The 25,003-nt window shown below is 41.1% G+C and overlaps 1 protein-coding gene across 4 annotated transcripts in view; it reads left to right on the forward strand.

Moving 5' to 3' along the window:
* The window catches only part of lrba (LPS-responsive vesicle trafficking, beach and anchor containing), a 190,191-nt gene that overhangs the window by 136,403 nt on the left and 28,785 nt on the right, over positions 1 to 25,003 (forward strand). For all 4 annotated transcript variants that reach the window (XM_069689264.1, XM_069689263.1, XM_069689266.1 and 1 more), the window contains 5 exons: positions 252 to 367; positions 548 to 660; positions 7,220 to 7,360; positions 8,740 to 8,859; positions 11,711 to 11,863. In XM_069689264.1, the coding sequence (XP_069545365.1) occupies positions 252 to 367; positions 548 to 660; positions 7,220 to 7,360; positions 8,740 to 8,859; positions 11,711 to 11,863 (643 nt within the window). The remainder of the gene's footprint in view (positions 1 to 251; positions 368 to 547; positions 661 to 7,219; positions 7,361 to 8,739; positions 8,860 to 11,710; positions 11,864 to 25,003) is intronic.

Below are 25,003 nucleotides of genomic sequence, written 5' to 3' on the forward strand. Positions count from 1 at the left end.
GTGCGTGCGTGCGTGTGTGAGATCTGTATTCAACCCAATATATTGCACATTTGTCTTCTTGATTAGCAAGACTGTAAATCCAGTAGATTTTTCACATAATGACATTTGTATTGCAAAAGTCTAATCATGCCCCCAATGCTTTTTGTCGTCTGTTGTTCTTGAGCTGTGATGACCGTCTTTGTACTGTTTTACTCTTTTTGTTCATTCTCACTCTAGCTGGAAACACTTAAAATCTGTCTTTCTCTTTGTAGACGTATTTCTCTGGCCACACCCAAGCAGCTGTTCAAGGCGTCCAACATGACCCAGCGCTGGCAACGCCGCGAGATATCCAACTTCGAGTACCTGATGTTTCTCAACACCATCTCTGGTGAGGACACCGCGCAACACCTGTGTGATGTTATGACGAAGTGTGCCACAGACCTGCCAATAGAGGAAATGTGCACAAAGACTTTAGCAATCATTTTCAGTTTTTGTTGTCAGCCCTTGATGCCGTAATTTGCACAATATTTATCTTGTTCTTTTTCCTTGCTTTCTTTCTTTTCTCCAGGTCGCACCTTTAACGACCTAAATCAGTACCCAGTCTTCCCCTGGGTCATCACCAACTACGACTCGGAGGAATTTGACCTCACTCTGCCCAGCAACTTCAGAGATCTGTCTAAGGTAAGATAAAAGTGGCACATCCTCTCCTCCCTCTTCTACTTCTACTTCTACTTGAATGGACTTTTTTTCTTAATCCCAAACAGGGAAAGATGGAGGGGCAGTGAAGGCATTGTAATGCGTGTGTAACTGTGTGCGGTTGTGTGCGTGCGTGTGTGTATTTCCTCAGGTCCATTTAGTTGTTGTGTAATTGCCATTGATCATAGTTTAGTGAACTAGCTCTTTAATCACTGGGGGCTGATTGCTATCTTTGTACAGCTGCATTGCATTTCTTCTTATTCACTGACTCCAGTCTTATGGTTGTTTTGGTCTTAGAAGATTTAAAGTTACAAAGTTTTAAAGCAGCATTAGTTCTTTCGATACTTTTAATGATTTACTTGTTGATAAATTGAATGTTCTGGTTTATCCATGAAATTTGAGTAATAATGTGACAATTTTCTTCCAAACTGCAAGTGTATACATTACAGATAATCTGTATGATTAGTTGTTGACTTTTGTTGGCTGAGGCAGTCCTGACTTGCTGCAGTTAAAACACATTTAATCCTCTCATGTTCTTTGTGTGTACCTCCCAATTTCTGGTTCAGCTATCATTTTCTGTCCATGAATCAAAGTACGTAATTGAATTCTTTCAAGTTTGACCTTCTACAACGCACCAGGAAGTGAAGTAATACTCCCTGGTAGCTCCAGGCATCAAGTGATTGGGCTTAAAACAATGAAAGCTGCCCTGAATTGCTCCCTCGCACATTAATACACACTCTCATGCTGCTGAACTGCTTAAAAGATTCTCCCACGTATTGTAAGTAGACATGCAATTATTTACTCACATTAACTCCCTCTCTTTTACACACACAAGCACAGCCAAAAAACATACTTAGATTGCCAGCTCCCCTCGCTGGATTGAACAATCTGGTGGTGGGAGGACAGAGGATTAGTTTGAGAGTGAGAAGACTGAGCGACTGTCAAGCTGCTAGAACCAAAATGACTGAATAAATCATCCATGGAAACAAAAAAGAAAGCGTTAATGGACACGAGATACGTTGGAGGGAAATGCATTTCAGAGTTACACTGGAGGGCGTTTGTTCAGGTGCAGAGGTGGAGGTACTCATCGACTGAGACCAAATGTAACATTTTACAGTTTGACCACAAATACCACTGTGTTATAAAAGAAAAGCGGCTGCGTTGACGTGGGTAAGATGATGATATAAAATCCAAGAGGTCCAGTTTGGGTAATATATGAATGAGTTTGAACACATTGGACACCAAATACTTGCACAACTCTTAGTATGAGACAACGTTGCGTTGGTCATGTAACTATTGCTGCCTTTAAGTGGAACTTGTGAGCTCCTCGTTGAGAAGACATTGCCAACATATTATGTAATGAGAGCACTGTTGCCAGGCAACGGCAACCTGGACACCAAAAGACTCTTTGTTGTTCTGTCGACATTCCTCGCTTCTGTCCAACAAATGTTGACTTCCTTTGTATTTCAGCTAAGGATGGGACATGATTTTTGAATATTCGAATAGTAGTTAAAATATTTAAAACATTTAATTTGTGTATGCAACAACTGTTACAAACATGCAAAGATGACGACAGCCGTCAAAAAGTATGATTGATACTATACATGTGTATTTTTGATTAACAATTTAATAGTTTTGAGCAAATTTCAAATAGTATTTTTCCTTGAAATGTCCATCCCTAATTCCAATGCCATGTAGCAGAACAGGAAATAAGAGGACAAAAGTGTTTTTTTATTTTTAATTTTTACATAGATTAGCTGTTACTCAGTGTAGCTGCTGTTACCTCTCTCTTTGCTCACGTTATTGCTCATCAAACATAATTTGTCTTGGAGCAGCTCGTGAAAATGCAGCGAGGATATACAGTATTGAACTAGCTTGTTCTTACTTCTATCTTACAACAGATGTGTGTATCCTACGGTGGTGGAAAGTAACTAATGTAATGCAGGATGTGCAAAACCATAATGACCAATGGGAAAGGGTGCTGGCAACATCAACATTTCCCCCAGATGTATTATTAAAATACATAGAAAAATGTATGAGACTATATTTATAGTATAATAAATTGCCATTCAATAAAAAATTAACTTCATGGCTGCCAAAATTTCAGAAAATTCCAAGGTCTGAATTTGTGAACACCACAAGAATGGATGTTTGTATGGACTTTTCTTGTAAACGCAGTAAACCCAACCCCATTTGAAGACACCAAAAATAATCGAATAGGATCGGTTGCTCATACACTCTGTCTGGTCACACCCGTTAAGACAGTTTGCAAGTGGTCAGCAGTGGGAATGTGCGTGTTACCAAACTCTCTGATAGCAGCAATTCAGTTAAAATGCATTCATTTTGGACCACTGGTTTAGGGCAAGTAATTCTGGCATTGTCAATCCATTTGTCAAGATTCATCAAAAATATCATCGACAGAATATTTGTGCAGGGCATTGCAATGCTATTGCCTGCACAAATGCGATGGTTATGAAACACAAGTGAACCATCCTCTCACACTTTCATTCTTTCACACTGCCCTGTCATACACACTCAAACACCCCAACAGTCAACACCTTGTCCCTGAGGTTCGCCCCAGTCCTGCTTTCACTTTCGATCTGCTCCTCTGCGTCTCTATCGTCTATTTTTTCCCTCCCAGTCTAGTTTTCCCCACTGTATGAGGCCGTATAATTTCTCTGTTTATCTGGCTTGATGTTGCCCAGTAGGCTGAAATGTGACAGTAGTACTTGCCCCACCAACATACACGCATACATACACGCACGCACACATGCACGCACATACACACACGCACCTCAGCCCTCTTGGTTTCTTAGCTCATTTCTGCCTTCTGCTCCTCTCCTTTGCACTGCCATGGAGTTTAGACAGCTCAGCCTCTGTGCTCAGTCAAGCCTTGCAGCCCCGGGGACTAACTGAATGAAGGGGAGTTGGGTAAAAGGAGGAGAAACAGAGAGACAATCAGAGAGCAAAAGAAAGAGGAGGAGAGAGTGTAAGGGAAGAAGAACAACATCATTCGCCGCCTTCCCTTCACTCCTTTCTTCAGCAGAGAGAGAAGGAGGGGAGTCAGCGAAGCCAATCTTTATTACATCTGTTTTATTCATGTTGTTGACACGCGTGTGATATCAGTGTATGACTACTGGACCGTGTCAGACTGCAGTGTCTGGAAAAGGGCAAGCAGCGCTGTGCAGCCTCCAAATGAACCCCCACCCTGAAATTCTGCACCTACAATCACTTGTGCGCCGTGTTTCTTTTCTTTGCAACCTAATGCTTTGTGACCTTCACTTTATTGAAAGCTACATATGGGTCTGCACTAATTTCTTTCATCTTCTCTTTTGTTTTGTCCTTATTGTTTTTTTTGTCTCCCTCTGCTTGCCTCACTGTCATTCATCCTCCACATCTCTTTTATCCCCCTCTTATGTCACGTTGGTGGTTGTCTCTTGTAGAAACAGGTCATCTGCGAAGGCTCCAGTGACATTGAGAAGCCAAATTGCCATGAACATGTGTGTGAGCGTGTGCGTGTGTTCGTGCGTGCATGTGTGCGTGCGTGCGCGTTTGTCACACACTGTCATCATTCCCAGCACAACAGAGGCCACACAGAATTTATGTTCCCTGCTACCAGAGCCATTCTGACCCCAGGGACTTTCTTATCATAAACTCTAACCTCAACCTGACATCAAACGCCGACCCCCAAGATAACGTTGTAGTCACGATAAGCACTCACTAGAACTGACTGCAAGTGTTGTAACTCTCCTGTTTTTTTAATCCCCCACCACAGCTCTGCCCATTGTCACACATTTCCCCACAAAACTGCACTTGTCCTTCATGTAGATATGTGTAGGAATACCGTTCAAAACCTATGTTACACACATTAAACAATAAAAGTAGAGATACGGGAGGAAAAAAAAATATCAAAAAGCAGAGATCAGTTAAAACAAATAATAAAATGTGTTTCACATGACATCAAAAATGTATTCATAAGCTAACTGATAAAACTGAGTCATAAGAAAGGATTCGATGAGTTGGAGCCTCTTGGGTTATTCCAGAGCTAAGGTGCCCTAACAGCAACTCACGATTCCCTCTAGTCTTAAAGGGCAAATGCATCCTCATTGTTGTTGTTGTTTTGTGTCTTTTAATGAAGCACCAACAAACAATTAAAACAATTGTCAATCTATTATGTGGGCTACATTTACATAGCAACAGAAATAGTGAAGACTTATTGAGCGTTCCCTGTACCATTGTGCTATAACCTGCTACTCACAGCCACATCAGCTAATGGTGTATTGATCTGGCCATACGCGCCCCATATGTTTATCCCCCAGGCCCTCCACACCATTTTCACTGTTTAAATAGGACATTATACATAAACACTCTTTTCAAAAGGCTCTTGTGATTTATGACTCAAAGGAGATCAAATCGTCGTTAAGTCATTATTTCATCACCGTTGAGCCATTATTGTTTTAAAAGCAAAGGAGAAGCAGGTAATGTTCTTATAATAGTTCCCAGGAAGATGCAAATTTTCCCTTCAGCGAGACTTTTTCTCTTGATATGCATACATATTTTTTTTTAATATATTTTTGTTCTCATACTGAGGATAATGTGAGTGGGAATAAATTCGGGTCTATTCTCAATTATCAATTTAATATTTGTGACAAACTGTCAGGTCCTGATGCTGACATCAGTAAAGTTACTACTGATTTTTTATGACTATAAACCTGTATGTAATTCTCTACAGACAGTATTCGATATAGGTGTTGTGCTTTTTTCATAACGTAGCAGATATAAACAAGAATCTGATCATAAATAGTGTAAAAAGTGTTGCAGTGTTAAGTAAAGACAGACTATACTTGCCCTTTAGTTTTAGTTCATTTTAACGTTTTCTTGTGACTTCCTCATCAGAGCAGCTTTAAAATTCCTGTTACACCATCTGATTCCCACTTCTTGTTGAAGAATGGATTGAGACTAATCCAACATTATTTTTCTGATATTTACCTCTCCGAAGCATTGGCACAATGTCTTTCTGTAGCTTATTCTTCAGTCTAATTAAAACTACGTGATTGGTTCATTTGTCTGAGCGCTCATCAGAGTTCTATTCTTCGCCACAACATATTAGGCCAATCTGTGGTGGAGCAGCAGCAGGCGCTCCATCAGCACACTGCCGGGCATCCTGCCCTGATGTACGGCACCGTCACTGCCGCTCTGTTGTAGCTACTGTAAGCTCAGAGCGCTAGCCCCACAGTAATTTACAGCAGTAAACAATGTCGGGCTCGAACAAACCAACAGCCCCCACATGCACTCGCACACAATTCTCCCTCTCTCTCTGTCACTGTGGCACTTTCAGTCTTTTTTTTTTATTTTATATGCCTCCTCTCCCTTTTCTTTTTTTAATGAGCCGACTGTTATTAGGGCTATAAATCAGACCAATGGGTGTGATGTATAATTCACCATGTGTACTCACCCACCCCAGTGGCCCTGAGGAAGCCCACAGTGTATCACTGTCAACACAGAGCTGCACAGTGTGGTGGCACAAGGCGTTTCACTGTGTAAATGTGCTCACACACATACACTCAGGTACACTGCTTACAAAATAAGAAAAAACAGGCACTTATTAAACAGAAAAAGCAACCACTACTGCGGTGTGTGTGCGCGCATCACATCCACCACTACACACATCCATGTACACAGGCATGCCCCATTACTCCCACACAAAACAGTAGCCATAGCACAGATCAATATCAAAAACCTGCCCTGGATGAGTCTTGCTCTGACAGGCACCCTATGATATGAAAGAGATCCAATTGATCCACACCCTACTAGGCCCTCATCCTCAAAAGGCCATCATTCCATTACTATTGATCTGCTGTGTGTTTGTAAGTGTGTGTGTGAGGGAGAGGGATGAAGGGGGAGAGGGATGGAATGAGGTACAGCCAGCAGAAGACTAATAAATATTGAACCAGCCTGAAAGTGATTTCTATAAATGAGGATTTAAATAATAGCTGAGCAGCACAGGGTTATTGGTTTTTGGAGAGCGATGGAAAATTAATGCAACTTAACCATTTTTCTAGACTACGAATAGGGCTGGTGACCAGTGTATTAGTTACAGATTAATAAAAGAAGAAATTAAAGGAACCCGCAGCCTTTCTATTGATATTCCTAGTAGGCACTCTTTCATTGGAGCACATTAGTTTTCTCTGACAGACTACAGCTGCAGGGGCTCCGTTTCACAGCCTCTAAAAAGCACTCTGTGGGAAAGGATTGATCTCCGTCTGAAGGGAAACATCATCTAATATTCATTTGAGATTGCACAATGGTTACGAGCTTCATTTGCCTGCAACTGCTTTGTTACAAAGAGAGGTCCCTGAATGTATTCACCGTAGAATTCAGTACTGCCACCCCGACTTCCCTTTGCTGTCACACGCATGTCTTGGTCATATCCTGTCTTTATCCTTGCTTTCATATCAAACGGTATTTAAAGGAAGTCTCTGGTTATTTTTCAGTGTCTAACATGTCTGAAAATGTTTTTGTTTTTTTATATATATCTTTGTAGCCCATCGGTGCTCTGAACCCAAAGAGGGCAGCGTTCTTCTCAGACCGGTATGAGTCCTGGGAGGACGATCAGGTGCCAAAGTTCCACTATGGCACTCACTACTCCACCTCCAGCTTCACCCAGATGTGGCTGCTACGTATCGTAAGTGCATTTACATGGATATGAAAGAAATTTGAACTACCCGTAATTGTAAATGTCTTTGCAGCATAAGAATCCCAAACACTAATGATATGCATCACACTGATTATATCTATGCACATGAATAGTCCAGAATTTCCTCTTTTAATTGATGGATACTGCGGCTCATACACTCTACAAAGGCCTCACTTCCACTGAGTTTGAAAAGAATACTGATCCACAGTAATATGCATATTTTTTTTAATGAATTTTAAAGTTACATTAATTACTTATTACCATTTTGCTATTAATCTATTCTTAATTAAAGATCTGTTGCTAGAAACAAATGTATTTACATCAAATTAAGAGTATATTTATGCTTAATATTGCGTCACATGCATAGCTTTTTGTCTGTCGTTGAATATAAACCATTAGACTGCTGCCATTAATAATAAAATAAAAGGAAAAACATTGCAATTAAATGTCTGACCTTCACGTAGTATTTTTGTTTTTTTTTAACAATACCAGGTACTGAGATGTGCTTTGATTTGTTTTTGAAGAGCATATATGCAGTGTACATTTTGCACTAGAGTGCTCTCTTTCGGTACTTTTGTTGAATGGAAGCCATCAATCTTTCCATACTGCACTCAGGGGAGAGGGAGGTTACTAAGTTTCTCCAACGTGCAGTTTTCTGCTGTTATTGTCCCAGTAGCTCACTGTCTCAGTGACTCCCAGTAGATTTACCTCATTGATCCCTGCACATCATTAGCCGGCTTACTCTAAAGCCCCTTTACCAGGAACACTCACTTGTAACTCTCACTAAAAGATCAAACTTAACATTAGAGATCAAATGAAAACCGCTTTGTGCAGTGGATGTGTATTTTACAGTGCACATAATCCTGTTGTGTTGTTGTAACTGCATGATGAGAACAATGTGGTTATCCTCGTACTGGTTTTTTTGTATTTTTTTTGTGGGTTTTTTTTAAATAAAAGAGGCTTACGTCATTTCAGGCTGAACTTAATTAGCTATCTACAGTATTAGTTTATAGCTGTGGTGCAGCATATTGTGTCCATGCCATTTGGGGGGTATTGTGTCACAGAGAGGGCTATTGATCTGTCCTAACAAGATTATACATGATTAGAAATGCATCAGTAGCACAAGTGTATTGACTTTAGTAGCTCACTGGGAATATTGTTGTCTCACTTGTTCATTTTTGGATTCCAGTTTGTAAGAGGGTGTGTATAGAGATTAGATTCTGGGTCAGATCCCGTTGATGAGGTGATTTATTGACCTCTGCTTTTATTGCTGAACAAGTAATCACAGCTGTATGTTGCCAGGTAAAGCAGGAGTCTCCTCAGTTCAGATTGATAGCTCCTTTTTTTTTTTTTTTTTTTTTTCACAGGAACCCTTCACCACTTTCTTCCTGAACTTCCAAGGAGGGAAGTTTGACCATGCTGACCGCACCTTCTCCTCCGTGTCCAGGGCCTGGAGGAACTGCCAGAGAGACACATCTGATGTTAAGGTACTGTCCACACTTATGCATGCACACACATGATTTTAAACTACTTTCCAAAAGCCACAAAAAGTTAAAAGTTGGAATAGATAAAGGGTTGAGCACGGCAGGAGAGTAAATCCCCATCCAGCATCCTTACAGACAAAGAAGAAAAGGTTTCAAAAGAGTAATGTCCAGTCACTACCAATCATTGTCCCAATGCAATGAAAGCGTCCCGGTCTTCTGATCAAAGCGTTGGACTAATCCTCATCTGTCCCAGCCGTCTGTCTGAGATTCAGCCAGCTATAACATGGACTTGAATCCCTGCCCGTTGGGCCCCCAAACTCTGCTGAGCTGTTGGATCTGCCCTGCAACAAGCACAGGTCATACTCATATTGAGGGCCTTCGAACCCCCAGTGCACACTTTAACTGCTCTCCTAAAACATTTACAACTACAGTCAGACAATCTCTGTCAGAGCCAGGCTTTGCTTTCTCTCCTGGCACTGGGTCACTGGATAGGGGAACAGCAGTGGTGTTGGGGGTTTTGACGCTTGATTGCGTGCTCTCCTCTCCCCCCCCCCCACACACACACACCCCTCCGATAAAACATATGGATTTTGTTACTTTGTAACTGGCCAATGCTTGATTGCGAAAGCCCAACAACAGCCCTCGTTTGCTCTCTCAGTCTAGACTTGTCAATGTGGATCAAACTGTGAGAGCTCAACTTCAGATCAAAACAAAGGAGAAACCTGGACCACATCACTCTGTTTCCATTTTTAGCATAATTTGAATGAGTCCGTCGACTTTATCCGCTTGGATGCACACATTTACATTGTAAGCAATAGAGGAATTAGAGACGAGATGTATCAATTTAGTATGCTAAGTACACCATTTAGCTTTAGCATTGGGGCCATTGATGGCAACCCTCTGTCCCTGCCAGAGGGCAAAAAGCCCTGTGTTTTCTTACGCCACTGTTAAAGAAGGGGTGATAATAGGTTACAACACCCAGATTCAATGTGTCTCTAGCCTGGGTGACGCTAGGATGACCTCCCCTTCCCAATCCCCTGACCCCTAGCCTCAGCCCAAAGGCATTAGAGGGGGAGTCAGGAGAGAAAGAGGGGTTAGAGGTAGCAACAGTGGAAGTGTAGCAGGAGAGCCCAGAGGCCAAAGCCCCTTGCAGTGACCCATGACAGGACAGGATTGGGGATCAGAGGGGCTGGCCTCTGACCAAGCCGGAGCAAAGGGGCCACTGCACATAATGGTCCATGCAAGGCAGGCTTGAGTGTTGGGTAGTGAAGCCCTCAAGGTTTTGTTGGTGTGTGTGCGCATGCATGGGTCCCCGCTATCTCCTGCTCAAATTTACAGCAGGCTGCAGTCGGTGAACCTGGGTAAGCTGGAGGACTCTTTAAGAGGTTGACCTTTAGCTTTAGGTCAGGTTTTGGGGAGCGAAGAGATTTCAGAAGTGAGGAAATGCTGTGTTGTTTTAAACCTCTGTTTTCTTGCTCATTTGATTGGAGGTTTTCACCCTGTTAATAAGAGGTGGATGTCTTGTGCAGCTAATTTGATAACAATCATGCATTTTTTTTTTTGTATATTTGCTGGTTTTTCAAGAGGTTTTCAAGAGATCGCATATGTTGCAGACATTATTTGTTTTAAAAAAACTTGTTTTTTACCTTTTAGCATTGAGTATATTTGCATGCATCCATGCTGTCAGTCTGTTTGGACATGTGAGCTTGGTGCTGGTGGTTTTCTGTTTATCTCAGATGTTAAACTGTAAACATGTTTGTAACTTTCTGTCTTTCATTAGAGGAACAATCAGCATTTAGTGTCACAAAAGTTTTGTTCACAGACAACAATCATCAAATCAACAAACCTAATTCTGACAATTCATCATTTATTCAGGATGTTCTGAAACTAAAGTTAACTAATCATATCATGAAATTCAGCTGGGTAATAGATTTGTTCTACTAATATCTATGCACACAAATGCACCTCAATGCAGTGTAACTCAGTCCTTTGTGTTGTGAAGTACAAGTGAAGACATACAGTATGCCATTAAGATTAATGTTAAAAACACAATATGCATTTGACTCTGATTTACTTTTAGTTCTCGACCATCCTGTGCCTTGATTGTCTTGTATTTTGTGAGACATACCCACAACAATAACACTGCAGCTGGAGCCTGGGGGGGTCAATGTTGATTTAACTACATGTTTTAAAGATTAAGCTCAAACTCAATCTTTATGTTTGTGCTCATTGCGGCAAGTTCTGCTTTGTTAAGAATGACGAATGGCTAAACATATGGGGTTACGTCTCCTGTCATGAGTGCATTTCTCTTCACTGTGTTGGGTTGTGTGACAGTCAAATAAAACCATCAGTTTTGGGAGAGAATTTGGCTGCCTTTCTCTGTTGTTGTGAAAGAGGGGGAAAATCAGATGTAAAGTGTTTTTTTTTCTGCTGCATAGTTACAAACAAAGAATGAGAAAAGTGAAAAACCACAGCTGAGTGCACGCTCAGAGGGTTTTTACTTCTTGGCGGTAGGCAGCAGACAAGCAGTCAGAGATTTAATTTACATGAATAATTGTACAAATTGTAAAACAATACTTTCTGACAGTTATAACACACACAACACAGTCTCTTAAATATTTTCTGAAATGTCTAAATATGATAAACGAACAACTTTTCTTTTACTTTCTCTATTTCTTGGTCTTGATACTTTTAGACTGTTCAGATCTGACATTTACAGAAGCGTCTACCATCTTATCTTCCTAATTTTCTTATACCAAAAACGTAGCCTGTGTTATGTATGTATTGTTGTACTATGTTCCAGATTGTTTAGCTGGTTAAGTTCACCTAAGTCTCTGTGTTGTGCCCCATGCAGGAGCTGATTCCAGAGTTCTACTATCTGCCCGAGATGTTTGTCAACGCCAACACTTACAATCTGGGAGTGATGGAGGAAGGCACTGTGGTCTCTGATGTGGATCTGCCACCTTGGGCCAAAAGCCCAGAGGAGTTTGTGCGCATCAATCGACTGGTAAGACACATGAAAAGTACACAAAGTACACACGAATGGTAAGAGCGACAGCACGACTCGGATTCAAGCACGAGTGAATCAACAGTACGCTGAATCCATAACGGATCCAACAGTTACATCATACACTCCAGAGACATGAATAAAGCGTTGGATTATAATTGTTGTTTTTATATCGTCATGTTGCATGTCATTTTTTTTTTTTTTTTTAAGAAGGGTTAGTCTCTTGCTCATTAAGGCACCTACATTTTTCTCCCTTGTATGTCACATAACCAACTGAGGTCAGAGTTTTCTCCGAGTTTAGCTGGAAATGCTAATTCAAAGAGACAGTGTTATTTCCTGACCGTCTCACAGTTCTTCCTGTTACCTGAGCCTCCCACTCCTCCAACATGCCCCGGCTCTCGGATAGCTTTGCTGGGGAAGTGATCCAACATTGCCTCAGCTAATATCCCTATCCCCCTCACCATCTCTCTCTCTCTCTGCTCTGTTCACACACATCTGGCGCATGCTGGTGTGTGTGATAGCAACTGTGTTTCTGTGCCGAGAAATTATGCAGTATCCTCTTTCTGATCTCCCCTTCCTGTCTGCTCGACCCAAAGCACAGATATTCTGTGTATATTCATGTCGGATGTTGTCAAACCTGCTGTCGTATTTTGGTTATAGATGTTCTCTCCTCTGCTGCACACAACACGCACACACTGGGCTGGGAAACTAAAGTAACTGTTTGGATCAAATTACCTTGATCTGCTCCAGAAGGTCAGAAGGCGTCAGATAGGGTTACTGTTTTCTGTTGTGTTTTGCTGGAATTGCTTATCATTTATACTTCTGGTCCTTCATCTTCAGAAACTTGTTAACATCACAGAGTTTTTCTGGGACTCAAAGGACAGGTTGTCCTTGTAAATAAGAACGTCTTCACAGTTATGTCTGTCTGTGGGAATAAACAGGGCAAAACTACAAAAGACAAACAAAAACAAACTGTGTTATGATGGAAAAGGATTCAGAATTTTTCATAGGCCACATTCCCCCTCAGTTGAATTATTTGGGTAAAAGCAGTTGCAGTTTCCCATGTTATGTGTACCCACAGTAGTAATGGGTGCTGATGAGGCTGGCTGTGCTCTGTGACCTGTGTAGTCTTATGTCGGGGTCTGTTAACCAGCCTGCTGATATGACTGTGCCGCTATCATTAATCACACACTTCTCTCTTTTTTGGCTGTCAGCGTGGTGTGGGCCAAGGTGGATGTATCAGAGGAGGCTTGTTGTGGTGGCTGCATGCTGTTTTTACAGTGTTGTTCTCACATGGAACAGAAGCTCTTAATTTGTTGCACATGTAATTTATATTAAATGCCATAAAAGTATACACTTTTTATATCATCATAAATAAAAAAATTAAAAAAAGGTTTGTATTGTGGACTGTTGGTCAAACAAAACAATCAAGGAATTTTTAGACGTAACATTTGGTTCTCAGAAAGATTTAGCATATTTTTTTTATGCTTTTTGATCATAATTTTGTATTCTTGGTGATTCAGATATTCACAATATTATTGTTTGTTCCAGCTCTCTCTTTTTTCTCTGTTTTGCTGTATCCCTCATTATGTTCTTCACCTTTTTCTTGTAGTGTTAATGTTTTATCTTGTAGTCGGCATGATATCCATCTTTAATACTGTTCTCCTGAGTACTTTTTGTTTAATATACAGAGGTGAAACATCTCCATTTAAAATAATTTGTATAATATAGTTGTATACACTAAAAATCATTCAAAACACTTTCACTGCAGAAACCTGATTGTTAGAATAGATGCATTTATGTTCTTTGTGCTCCTGTAAGCACAAAGCAGCTCTTCGTGGCTGGTATAAATGTGCCAGTCTCATCCACTTCTGCTCCTTTAATTTTCTCTGCTCCTCTCCTTTGTGCCGAGTTTAGTGCTGCAGAGGCAATTTGGACTTATCCAAGCGGTCCACACTCACACTGGATACCTGCTAGTTGCTGCTTTCAGGCTGATAAAATTTCAGTCTGCGGCTTCTTTCTCTACTTTGTGCAAATTGAGATATTGATCCAGAGTGCAGTAGAGCCCAGCGGGCAGGCGTTAGGTGCACAGAAACATGCCAAGCTCAGAAGAAGAAAAGGTTTCATCATCACATAGACATATAGCCTGAATTACAGTGTAATTTGTTAATTCATGACCCATGAGATAACATTAGGTAGTATTATTATTTAGTCACATCAGACTAAATTGTTTCTGACAGTCGTTGGTTTCAAGTTGTGGTCAGACGTTACAATATTTTTTATCAGGAAAACTGGTCTTGAAGAGGTTTTGATTCTGGTAATGTTACCGTTTTAAGGGACCCAGTCGTATAATGCTACAGATCACATACAGCCCGGGCCAAAGACGAGGTAGAGGGAGGTTTGTGTGGGTGGACAGATCTCTGGTTGTGACAGATAGCTGGCATTAGAGGGTGTCAGCTGGCAACTGTGGTACTGTTGGGAGAGAGATGAGCCTGGTGGAGAGCAGAGAGGAAGAGTGAAGGAGTTAATGGGCTGTTTGGCTCTCTTTAGCTTGTCTGCTGCTAATGGCCTCGCAACACAACGACAGGCAGCAGGAGAGAACACGCAAATGCACACGCGCGCTTCCAAACACACACACACACACACGCCGGCTGTCTCCACTCTGGTTATGAGCCTTAGATGATTAACAGCTAATTAGGGCCCAATCTGGAAAGGCCATTAAAAGCCTCTCTCAGTAAAGGATTGTGCTGCTGCGCAAAACGGCAGCTTGTTTTTGTTGTTGGGAGTGAGACTTCCAAGGTTGGTAATAAAAAAAGAAAACTAAGGGAAGATATAAACATTGCATCAAACCGTAGCCTGGTTTATGTTGCTCTGCTTTTGGAAGTGTTGTAGTTCATCACTGATGTTTAGCAAGAAATGAAGAAACAGATTAACTGCAAGTGTGTGCCCACGCAGTTTCCTGGCTTTTACAACACTGAAGGTTTGACTTTAAAATCACATGTTTGATGCGGTGAGGAATAGTTGAATTTTAGACAGACTCGCTGGAGACGAAGCACCTCAGCGCCTTTAGATAAGCATGCATCTCCACCACACTGAAGTACCTACAGTGTACTTATACGCTTGCTTGTAAAGGCACCCTCCCTTTTTCCTGGGCCATCACACACACACACACATCCATGCAGAGACGCTGGGGTCTCGAGGCGGCATGCCACAGAGATCAGGGGCTGCTTGTTGTTTTTACCAGGAGGTCGAAGGAGAGGTTAAGAACTTGATTCCTCCTCCACCAGATAACTACATTTCTCTGGGCACTGTTCGCCTCTCTGACATTCCACCATATAGGACCACTTCTCAGGTCTGCTAACCATTAGCCCCATAGCAGGTGATCATGCGAGTATACTTGTGTGAATTTGTGTGTGTTATTTGTCTGCATATCAGTGTTTACCTGAGCTGTCATGTGTCCAGGGTTCACCGAGCTGCTGATATGGAGCAGCCTAAAGCACATTGTGTTACAGTAGCTGTCCGCTGCTGGAAATAGTGTCAGACTAAAAGGAATATTGCATAATTTTATAAGCTGGGCTTTACACAAAAACACGAGGCACAATCCCTAAAATTACAATGTTTATACTTTAAAGTAGAGTGGGTTGTCTACATTATTAAAAAGTCAGGATTTGTTTAACATCAAATATTTATTTAGAATTGATTCTTACAAATGAAACATTTAGTTGTGCCGTTGCTTAATGTAACTTAGTTCCATTTTTTTTCATTACTTTTATTTTTTTATCTCTTGATGTTAGAGGCATCATTTTATATCTAACAATTTTATATTTACAGTCAATATTTACAACATAGGCTGCTCTTGCTCTTTTTAAAATAATTTTCCAATGAAAGGTGGCTTGCACTCGCCATCTAACTGGAGTCTACAGTGCTCCTTTGTTGCTCTGTAGCACACATGTTTGGTTCCTTTCAGTCATCTGTGCTCTTGTACTGCTGCTGACAGACCTGCAAACCACACACATGGGAGAGAAGGGCAGCACATTACTTTTGGCCTTTTCCCCCTTATAAAGCATCAGCTCGCTCAAAGCAATGACAGAGACATCAGCTAACTGCCCTGACTGAAGGAGAGAGACCGACTTTCCTCTTGTTAAATGGGCGAAGCCGACTGAGTGATGAGTCAGAAGCTGATACTGATAGGGTTGACCACAGGTCACCACCACATGTGGTAAACTCTCACTGTAAGTACCCAAGACATCTCTTCTATGTGGATGCTGGACACCAAAGTAACTTGTGTAATTCTTCAAAAGTGAACCTTAATGTTTGCCAGTTAATTTTGTTGACAGAAATCATTGGATGCAGAAACAAGAAAGGCCGTGTCATTTTGTTGAATGTCCATAAACCTTTGATTTATGTGTTGTGACATGAGAAACCATAAACATCATAAGTTTAAGTCTTTGATGGAGGCACATTGCAATAAGGTTTTTACCATCAATATATTTTCGTCTGTAGCCGCATCCTCAACCTTTTTTTATTACAACATTTAAAAATGATCTGCTGATATGAAAGCCATTTGATACGAGGGAACATCAAAAACGTCCGAAACTGCCCCTGTTGCGAGTGAATGATGCACAGCAGTGTGACACGCACAGAGCACAGAGCAGCTGTAACCTTTGTGTGTAAGTACTCCAAGTTGCGTTGCTTGATCAAAATCAGCACCAGAGTTACACATGCTTTTGTGAGCAGTGGTCCTGGTGTGTCAGCATTTCTTTACGCACTTTTAACGTTCGTGTCAAACTCTGGATATCAGCAAGGCAGACCCTTGAAATGCTTCTGGAAGCTTAGAACAATGAGCACAGAGAGGTGTTTTGACTGGCTTTGGTGTTTCCGAGGGGTGCAACATCACTGTCCAAACCCGAAAAAGGCACATCCGGCCAGGTGCGCAACCAGGTGGGTTATCATTGACATTCGGGAGGTTTTGCACTGTGAATTTGTCCTCCAGGATCAGACTGTCAACACAGAGCTCTACTGTGACGATCTGAGGCGTCTGAGAGAAATCATTTGGTACAAACAACCTGAAATGTGGTGTCAGCATTTGGGTTATCCAACATGAAATTTAGCTTGCTCTTTGATCAAGTGACAAAACTTAGAGCACTTGCTCACGAAGGTTACAGCTTCTCTGTGCTTTGTGCATGTCAGGGTGCAGATTATTATTTGTGCGCAACAGGAAAAGTCTCTGAACTTTTTGATCTACTCTCCTATATCTAAGTCATTGTGTACCAGTTTAACTTCACGAGATGTTTTTAGATGTTAACGGTGAATCCAATGAATAATGTGAAAGGGTGTGTTGTACTCTGTTGCACTTAGAATAATGACCCAATGTTATTGCTGTGAGAAGACAAATGTTGGAATTGACATATTTTATTATTGATTTTGATTTTCTTGAATTTAGAATTAGAATATGTATGTAGTGTAGTGATCATTTCTTCAGTGAACAGTGATGCCAGTCTTTTTCATGAGGGATTTTCCAGCTGTTGTTGTGGTGACCTCACAGTAATCCTGCCTGCAGAGGTACATCTGCATGGCTGCTAACAGACAAATGTCATATTAATATGAGCCGAGTCACCTTTACCCCCAAGGCCTCATATACTCACACTATCAGCCTCTTTGAAAGTCCTCCTCTGAAGTTTGTCAGCTTCATATGCCGACAGCCCTTCACACTTACAAAAACTATTTCATAATGCCAGAGTTGTCCATTATCCATCCAGGATACGATAAAGTCAAGGGAAGGACGTGTTGTACATAATATATTTGCTATTTGATAACAGGTTAAAAGACCAAGTAATGTGGCCAAGGCTTAACACCTTTAGATATATTTTTTTATTATGCAGATCTGTCCAGAAGTATGCATATGTAATGTGAAGGAAAGCGGGATACAGAAAACAAAAGATTGTCCCACATTTTTTCCCACAAGGCGCACAGCCAGACATGATAGCTCCCCAGCTGAGACCACCAGCTACACAAAGTCAAAGATCATGGCTGTTTACATTCACCTCTCATCTGCACCGCACTCTCTGATCAGACACCCACTGGGACGCACGTAATGCCGTTCCCACCAGCCTCCACATCTTATTCTCACAGTAACCCCACAGGAACTCGTGTGTGAGCTGAGGTAAACCACTGCGAGGGCCAGTCACTAACCACTGAGAAATACTTGGCCACTTGTGAATGACTGAGTGAGTGAAAATCTCAACGTCGTCTAGCCCAGCGTGGCCTCATGTAACAGAACACAGTTTACCATGTTAGCCGAGCGCTAATCTATTCCCCTGGTGTCTCCACTGAAAGCCTTGTTGTTGGATGGGAACTAGCACATGGGGTAGACGGGGGTTATCTGGCTAATGTCAGGCAGCGCTCACTGTAGGGGTATTGTCATGCATGGGGCAGACATGTTTACTGTGTGCTCAGTGTTTTACGAGCTGTCCCCCCTTCTTCTCTTCCCTGCTCCTCTCCCCCTTCCTCTCCTTCGTCCTCCTCATCGATGACGTAATGGAGGAGGCCGATGAGAGCCTGAGAAATTAGATGATCTACTGTTGCTGACATGCTCACTCACTAATGTTGTCTTTCTCCCTTTTCCTGCACTCCTCCTCGCTCTCATCTTACCTCTGCCAAAGTCTACTTTCCAGCATTTTGTCTCTTTTTGCCTATCAGACTTCTGGATATATGTGTTGTCATCTTGGTGTAATTTAAAGATAATTGTATTTGCCCTCTGCCCCGTCTTTGACACATGACCAAAAATGATTTTTTTAAAGGTTTATTTTCAAGTGGATACAGAAACACATTATACACAGAAATACCCCGACAACTGTTGCATTGTAAGGATGAAATGGAATGTAGTTACAACCGTTCATTGTCCCCAAATGAATCCACTGACTTCTGCTGTCACCAAACATCCCCATGGGCGTGACATTTGTGATTTTTGAGTTAAAAAAACAAAACAACCATTGGATGAATGAAATTGGATTCAGATATTTGTGCCTGGAAAACATACTCAAAACTGGTGGAATTTCCCTCACCTTCATGCCATCTTACTTTGATGTGTTTGCATGCTAGCACGTATGCATTTTTACAATAAGCATTTAAAAAAAAATTTTTTTTTGGCATGCTACTGATAGCATCTAGCGAAGCATCACTGTGCTTAAGTGCTGCCTCACAGAGCTGCTAGCATGACTGTAGACTATTTTTCCTGTTCATTATACATTTCAGTTTTAACCAACTTAAACAAGAATTTGTTCACCATTAAAGGATCATTTCACAATATTATCCTGAAAATCGATGAACGATCATATTGATTTATTGCGTATCCATTCATAGGCATAGTATTCTGGGTTTTCTTTATTTGCCGTTTGTGGAGCTGGTGTTTATCTCTTCCTTTTGTTCATTCCACACACACAGACACACATATACACACTAACAAGCTGCAGCTTCCCATAATCCAACATCCTAATAACCTCTCTGAAGGCTACCTACTCTCAAGCTGATCAGTTAAGTCATTCATCCTAATCATCTCCACTCTGTTGAGAGGCCTCCACACCTTCAAACAGTCCTTCAGCCAACTCTATAATCATCTGAAGCAATGATGCTCCTCTCAACAGCTATCCAAATATTCTTTCATCCAGCCTCACTGCTCCTGTGTTTAATCAGCTCCCACTGTTGACTTGGCTTTTGCTCACTCGATCCTATTGTCTGATGGCTCTAGTGATGTATTTGCTAGCTTGTTAGCCTTTTAGAGTGTAGGTGGACAGATGGTTAGATTCTCTGCAGGTGCTTGTTAGCAGTTGTAAAATTGCAGTTTTCTCCTTGTAGTGGTTTTCGCTTGGTTTTTGCCACACAAACAATTTCTTCCAAACAATATTGCATCCATATTTCAAACACTGGCATCGTTGAATTTTTACAGACTACAGTTATCCTTTCTGCTGCATCATACTGTTATTATCACCAATTAACTTGAAGCTAAAAAGAGAAACGGCCACAGTGTTGTTGCCGTCTGACTGAGTAACCATCATTTGCTTCGTTCCTTTACGTCTCAATCAGTAGTGTTTACTCTGTCGTCTGTGCTGTAAATTGGTCCAAATCCACCATGACATGTTTGTTTTAGGGAGATACTTTTCCAATCCATGCTCATTCTGCTTCTTTTCACCCCATAACATGATATTCTTGCTTTCCAAGTGGGCGAGAGATAGTAAGAAAGATGGGAGGAAAGAGCAGGAGAGAATTAGGGTTAGAGTTTCAGGTTCCACTTGCCAGCGAGTGCCTCCGTTGAACCATTGCCAGAACTCTCACAGTTGTGACCTATCTAATTAGTGGAGCAGGAAGGGGGGGTGGGACTGAAGTAACACACACAACCCATCTGGGGTTCTCTTGGTGTGTGTGAATATGAGAATAAAGGAAATGGTTCGTTAGCTACATGGCTGCTCTGAGGATCTCGTTCCTTACGTCACCCGCTGATTTTTTTTTTTTTTTTTTTTTTTACTTTTCTCTTCCACATTGGGGCCCCTCTCTCTCCTGGCTGTTTACAGGCTTCCTCTGCCGGCCTCAGAATGACAATCGGCTTCTCATTTACAGCGAGCTAATAAGCCCTTTAATCAGAGTGCTTGTCAACCTCAGGCCAAGGCAACTCCGGAGGAGCTGATCCAAAGGATCAGATGACTGGTAGAAAGAGCGGGAGGAAAAGAGAGGGCTAGCACTAAACACGAGAGAGTAGGCAGATAGGAAAGTAAAAGGAGGCTGTTGAACTTGGAGGAAGAAAAAAGAAGAAGAAGAATAGACTGGCTTCCATTAATGATGATGATCCTTGGTGTACTTTGAAATACAAAGATTTGATGGAATTAATAAAACAAAGATTACGATACGACTGAACAAAGCTTGGTCTAACTACTGATTCTGTGATTTATCATCTTAATCTCTTACATGTGAAAATACAGGAAGTTTCTCTGTCACACACACGTTTTGTGGTTTTCAGGATGTTTTGGATCGGCTTGTTGGTACAACAGTCACTTTAGTAATGCAAACCTCACAACTGTTTGCTTTATTCATCCGTAATCAGTACAAAAGAAAACAGTGTGCCGCTGACAACACTCTGCATACAACATGTGCCTTTGATTAGACACCCACACCAACGATGACACATGCGTGCACATGCACGTACACTAGCATCACCGTTCACATGCAAATTAGTGGATTGATTTGTTAAGTGACGTTTTAACATCCTTACGGACAGCTCTCCATAAGTCCTTAAAAGGGTTTTTTAGGACCAGTGAGGGAAGGCGGAAAGCGTTCACTGTCACCTCGTTAAGAGCAAAGTGAAATCCAGCTCAATCCAGACCATAAAGCAAACCACAAACCACAGTGAGGTACAGAAACTTCACTGATAAGCCCAGTGCAGACCTGTAGCAAGGACAGACACTTTCACTTTTAAGCAAGGGACAAGAATCACTACAAGAAGTCCAAAGTAGGGTTAAAAAGAAAGAAAAAGAAAAGTATAACAATGAAAGTAAATCACCCACCTGTAAGCAGAGAAGGCCTTCCAAGATGAGACTGTGGACCACTTGCCGATTCGAGATCAGACATTTTCGGTTTTGCTTCTTAGGACTCAAAGTAATCCCAGTTTAATGTCCACCAGCTGGTTAATTGCAATCGCTTGGTGTCTCTTGTCTGATGTCTCAAATTGGGATAGTATGTCTTTAAGCCTCAGTCTGGAATATAGCTCCCTCTAAAGAGTAACATATTGAAGGACACAGTCAAACTGTCATTGTTTTTGAGTGTTTTCGTTTATCTTTTCAAGGCTTAAAGTGTGTAGTGCAGCTACAGATGTTTCACAAAGGAAATAATTAAAGTAACCTGAGACTTACACAGACGAGGCTCGTTCATTATGATGCATTTTCATTGGACTTCACATCACGGCCCGGCATATTGGCACGCGAGCAAAATAAGCACACAATTGAAAAAGATGATATAATTATGCATTTGAGGACTCGGTGGCTTTGATGGGAAAAATGATTAGAGTAAATTAATCATTCTTCTACATAAGAGAATATTCCAAATTATTGTTGCAACTGGAAACAAATCAAAGCACACAACAAAGGGGAGCCCCCCACGCTTCAAAGGTGTACTTTGTCAAATCTGTAACAATAGAAATGTGGGATTCCAGCGACTTCTACCCCCTGTCAGCATTTACATAAAGGCATGCTAAATTATTCATTAATTATCAGAGAGTCCCCTGTGGATGGGGATGACACACACACTGGCTGCTAATTGGCCCATCAATAATCCTGCCTGGTTCTCCTGAAGTGGCACCAGATCCCACCTCAGGAATCTGCTATCTGCCCCAACCTTCTGCTCAACTGTTTCCACATTGGCACCGTGCGAGGAAACGTTTCCACACCTGCTCACCTGACACGTTGTTAATGGGTCATCGGAACATGCCCAATATCTGTACTTCACTTATATTATTTTTTTTTATTTGGTGTTTTATTAAGATGACGTCAGTATGGTATTTCTATTTGTTTAACATACCATGCTTATAAACTAGAGCCTGACTGGTACTGGATTTTTGGGGGCCAATACTGATATTAGGGAGTAAAAAAGAATATATGACTTTGATGTACCAGCAAAAACATGGTTATCAAACACTTGCAACAAAGATGTAATGGAAGCTGAATCATTTTAGCCTGATATTACCAAACCCAAATACTGACCATGCTCCTTTGGTGATTGTTCCCAGTTGTTGCATCCTATGAGGGCGTAGATCTCGGGTTAATTTTGAAACTATTGTAGCAGCATTTAATTAATCAGCATTGACCACCATATGACATGAGTTTTGTTCTGAAACACACCAAGCTGTAAATAACAGTGCGACGCCTTGGTTCATCTAGTTCTACCACTGCTGCAATTACTGGAACTATATATTTTTTTTTAACAAACACATGACCTCTTATCCTCACACCCCCACTGATCCCTGATTGGTCTACCCTTCAGCGTAGCTGAGTGAACCTTGATGGAAACAGGGTTTCCAGACTACAACCACAGCAGACTGAAGCTGTAAGCAGTAGGTGGGTGGAGCCAGGCTAGAATATATTACAGTTTAACGATAAACTTTATTGTCCAAAAGGACATCTGTGATCTGAAACTGTGAACTTCAATGGGAATGTAATGATTATAAATAGCTATACCTTTAAAAAAAAAAAAAAAAAAATCACAAATTGAACAATTACCCCAAGCATCTTTTTCTGCATTATGTTCTGTAAAACAAAGTTTTCATATTGCCACATATCGGACAACATATACGTCTATACGATAAATCTGTCAAAGGCCACAACCGATAAATTTAAATTGATCAAGCTCTGTTATAAACATTAAATTAAAGAATAAGATTGGTGATTTTCTATAATTTTCTTACTGTGAAAAGACCGACACCAACAATACGTTACTAATACTAATTTCCCTACCCTGTCGCTGGAACTCGGCCTCAATCCCTGTTAAAGATGTAAATCTGAAAACATGTCACCAATAGGCAATTTTATATTTTAAAAGAAATGTAGTCCTCTCCAGCTGTAGCTGGCTGCAGTAGTCTTTACCAGATGTCACTCGAGTAGAAGTAAACGGTGTCTTTGTTGGGGACTATTCTCAGCAGTAAATTTGTTAGCGAGTATTTACGGTAGTAGCGAATCAACTACAGAGCTCATGTCAATGGTCATGAAGAAATGTGTTGCCCAATGCAATGATGTTCCTCAGACATTTTTTTTTTTGCAGTTTTCAGACAACAATGAAGTTTATTAGCATCGTGGAATAAGCTCGCCAGGCAGTACTTGGTAGGGTCAGTTCATTTGTGGTTTTGGTCTCTTCATGTCATTTGGTGACAACAAGAAAAATACAGAATATCACCAGAACTATTCATTAATGTACTGCAAGAAGTTATTTTCATCTGATAATGGTGTCAGGATGTGTCGCTGAAGAATGCTCTTGATGTTAAAGACCCAGTCCAGATAAAAAGTGCAAGTTAAGTTCATGTTTTACTTGCATCCTAATCTCCTTAGAGTGGTGTGGTAACACTCTGCTGTTACCACATAAGGGTCTAAATCAGGGAGCTTTGAAGTACTGTGATCAAGGCATTTTACTGTATCCCCACTGGCAGAGGCAGATATTCTTTGAATCACTGAGATCTCGTCCATTGAGGTTAAATTCCTCCACCTAAACTTCAGTCAGAGAAAGCTCCTGAGCCTTTTGTCAGACAGATGCTGACAGACCAAACAAATACAGAAACAGACATACACTTATAATCCCAACACAGCACGTGCAAATTCTCACTTATTCTGTCTCACTCTCTCCAAATGGTACATGCGAGTCATTTCCATAAAGGCGAGCCTCTTGAGAGGGAGCTGCAATAACATGGCTGCTCTTTGTTTCCCCATGCTGATTGACAGTTGATTGCAGTGCACATTAAATGGCCATCAGTCCCAGCTTTAGTTTTAGAAGCAGGGGAGCAGGGCCCGTCAAAGGTCAATCCTAGCGCATAATGAACTGATCTCTCTCTCTCTCTCTCTCACACACACACACACACACACACACACACACACACACACACACACACACACACACACACACACACACACACACACACACACGACTGAACCACACTCTGACTGGTATTAAATAGGGTTTGAAATAAAAGGGTTTCCCTGGCTTATAATGTAAAATGCCTAAGGTTAGATTTGTTTTATTTAAAGTAAGAAATCGAAGTTCAACCCTTTAACAGGAAATTTAGCTAAGCGAGGCATTCTATAGTTAAGGGAGTTTTTGCCTTTAAGTGGAGCATTATCCCCCCCAAAAAGTGAACAAAATGATGAATCTCACTAGCTTTTGGTGCCTGCTCATTGCTACTGATTACTGCTACCTAACACTGAACCACAACCTTGTTTAAAAGTTTATGTTATTTGATTTCAAATCAAATCAAAAATATAAAAAAATGGTTACCATACATACGGTATATATTTCAATGACGGCTGATAGAGTCTATGAAGACAGGTGTGGTGATCCATCCAACATGCCCAGGGTTATAACATCTCAAATCTATTAAGAATTCAAAAGTTTTAC

Source organism: Brachyistius frenatus, unplaced genomic scaffold (assembly GCF_029030835.1).
Source record: "Brachyistius frenatus isolate BFR_SWC_R1_liver_20210118 unplaced genomic scaffold, ASM2903083v1 Contig_7, whole genome shotgun sequence".
Taxonomy (NCBI): Eukaryota; Metazoa; Chordata; class Actinopteri; family Embiotocidae; genus Brachyistius; species Brachyistius frenatus.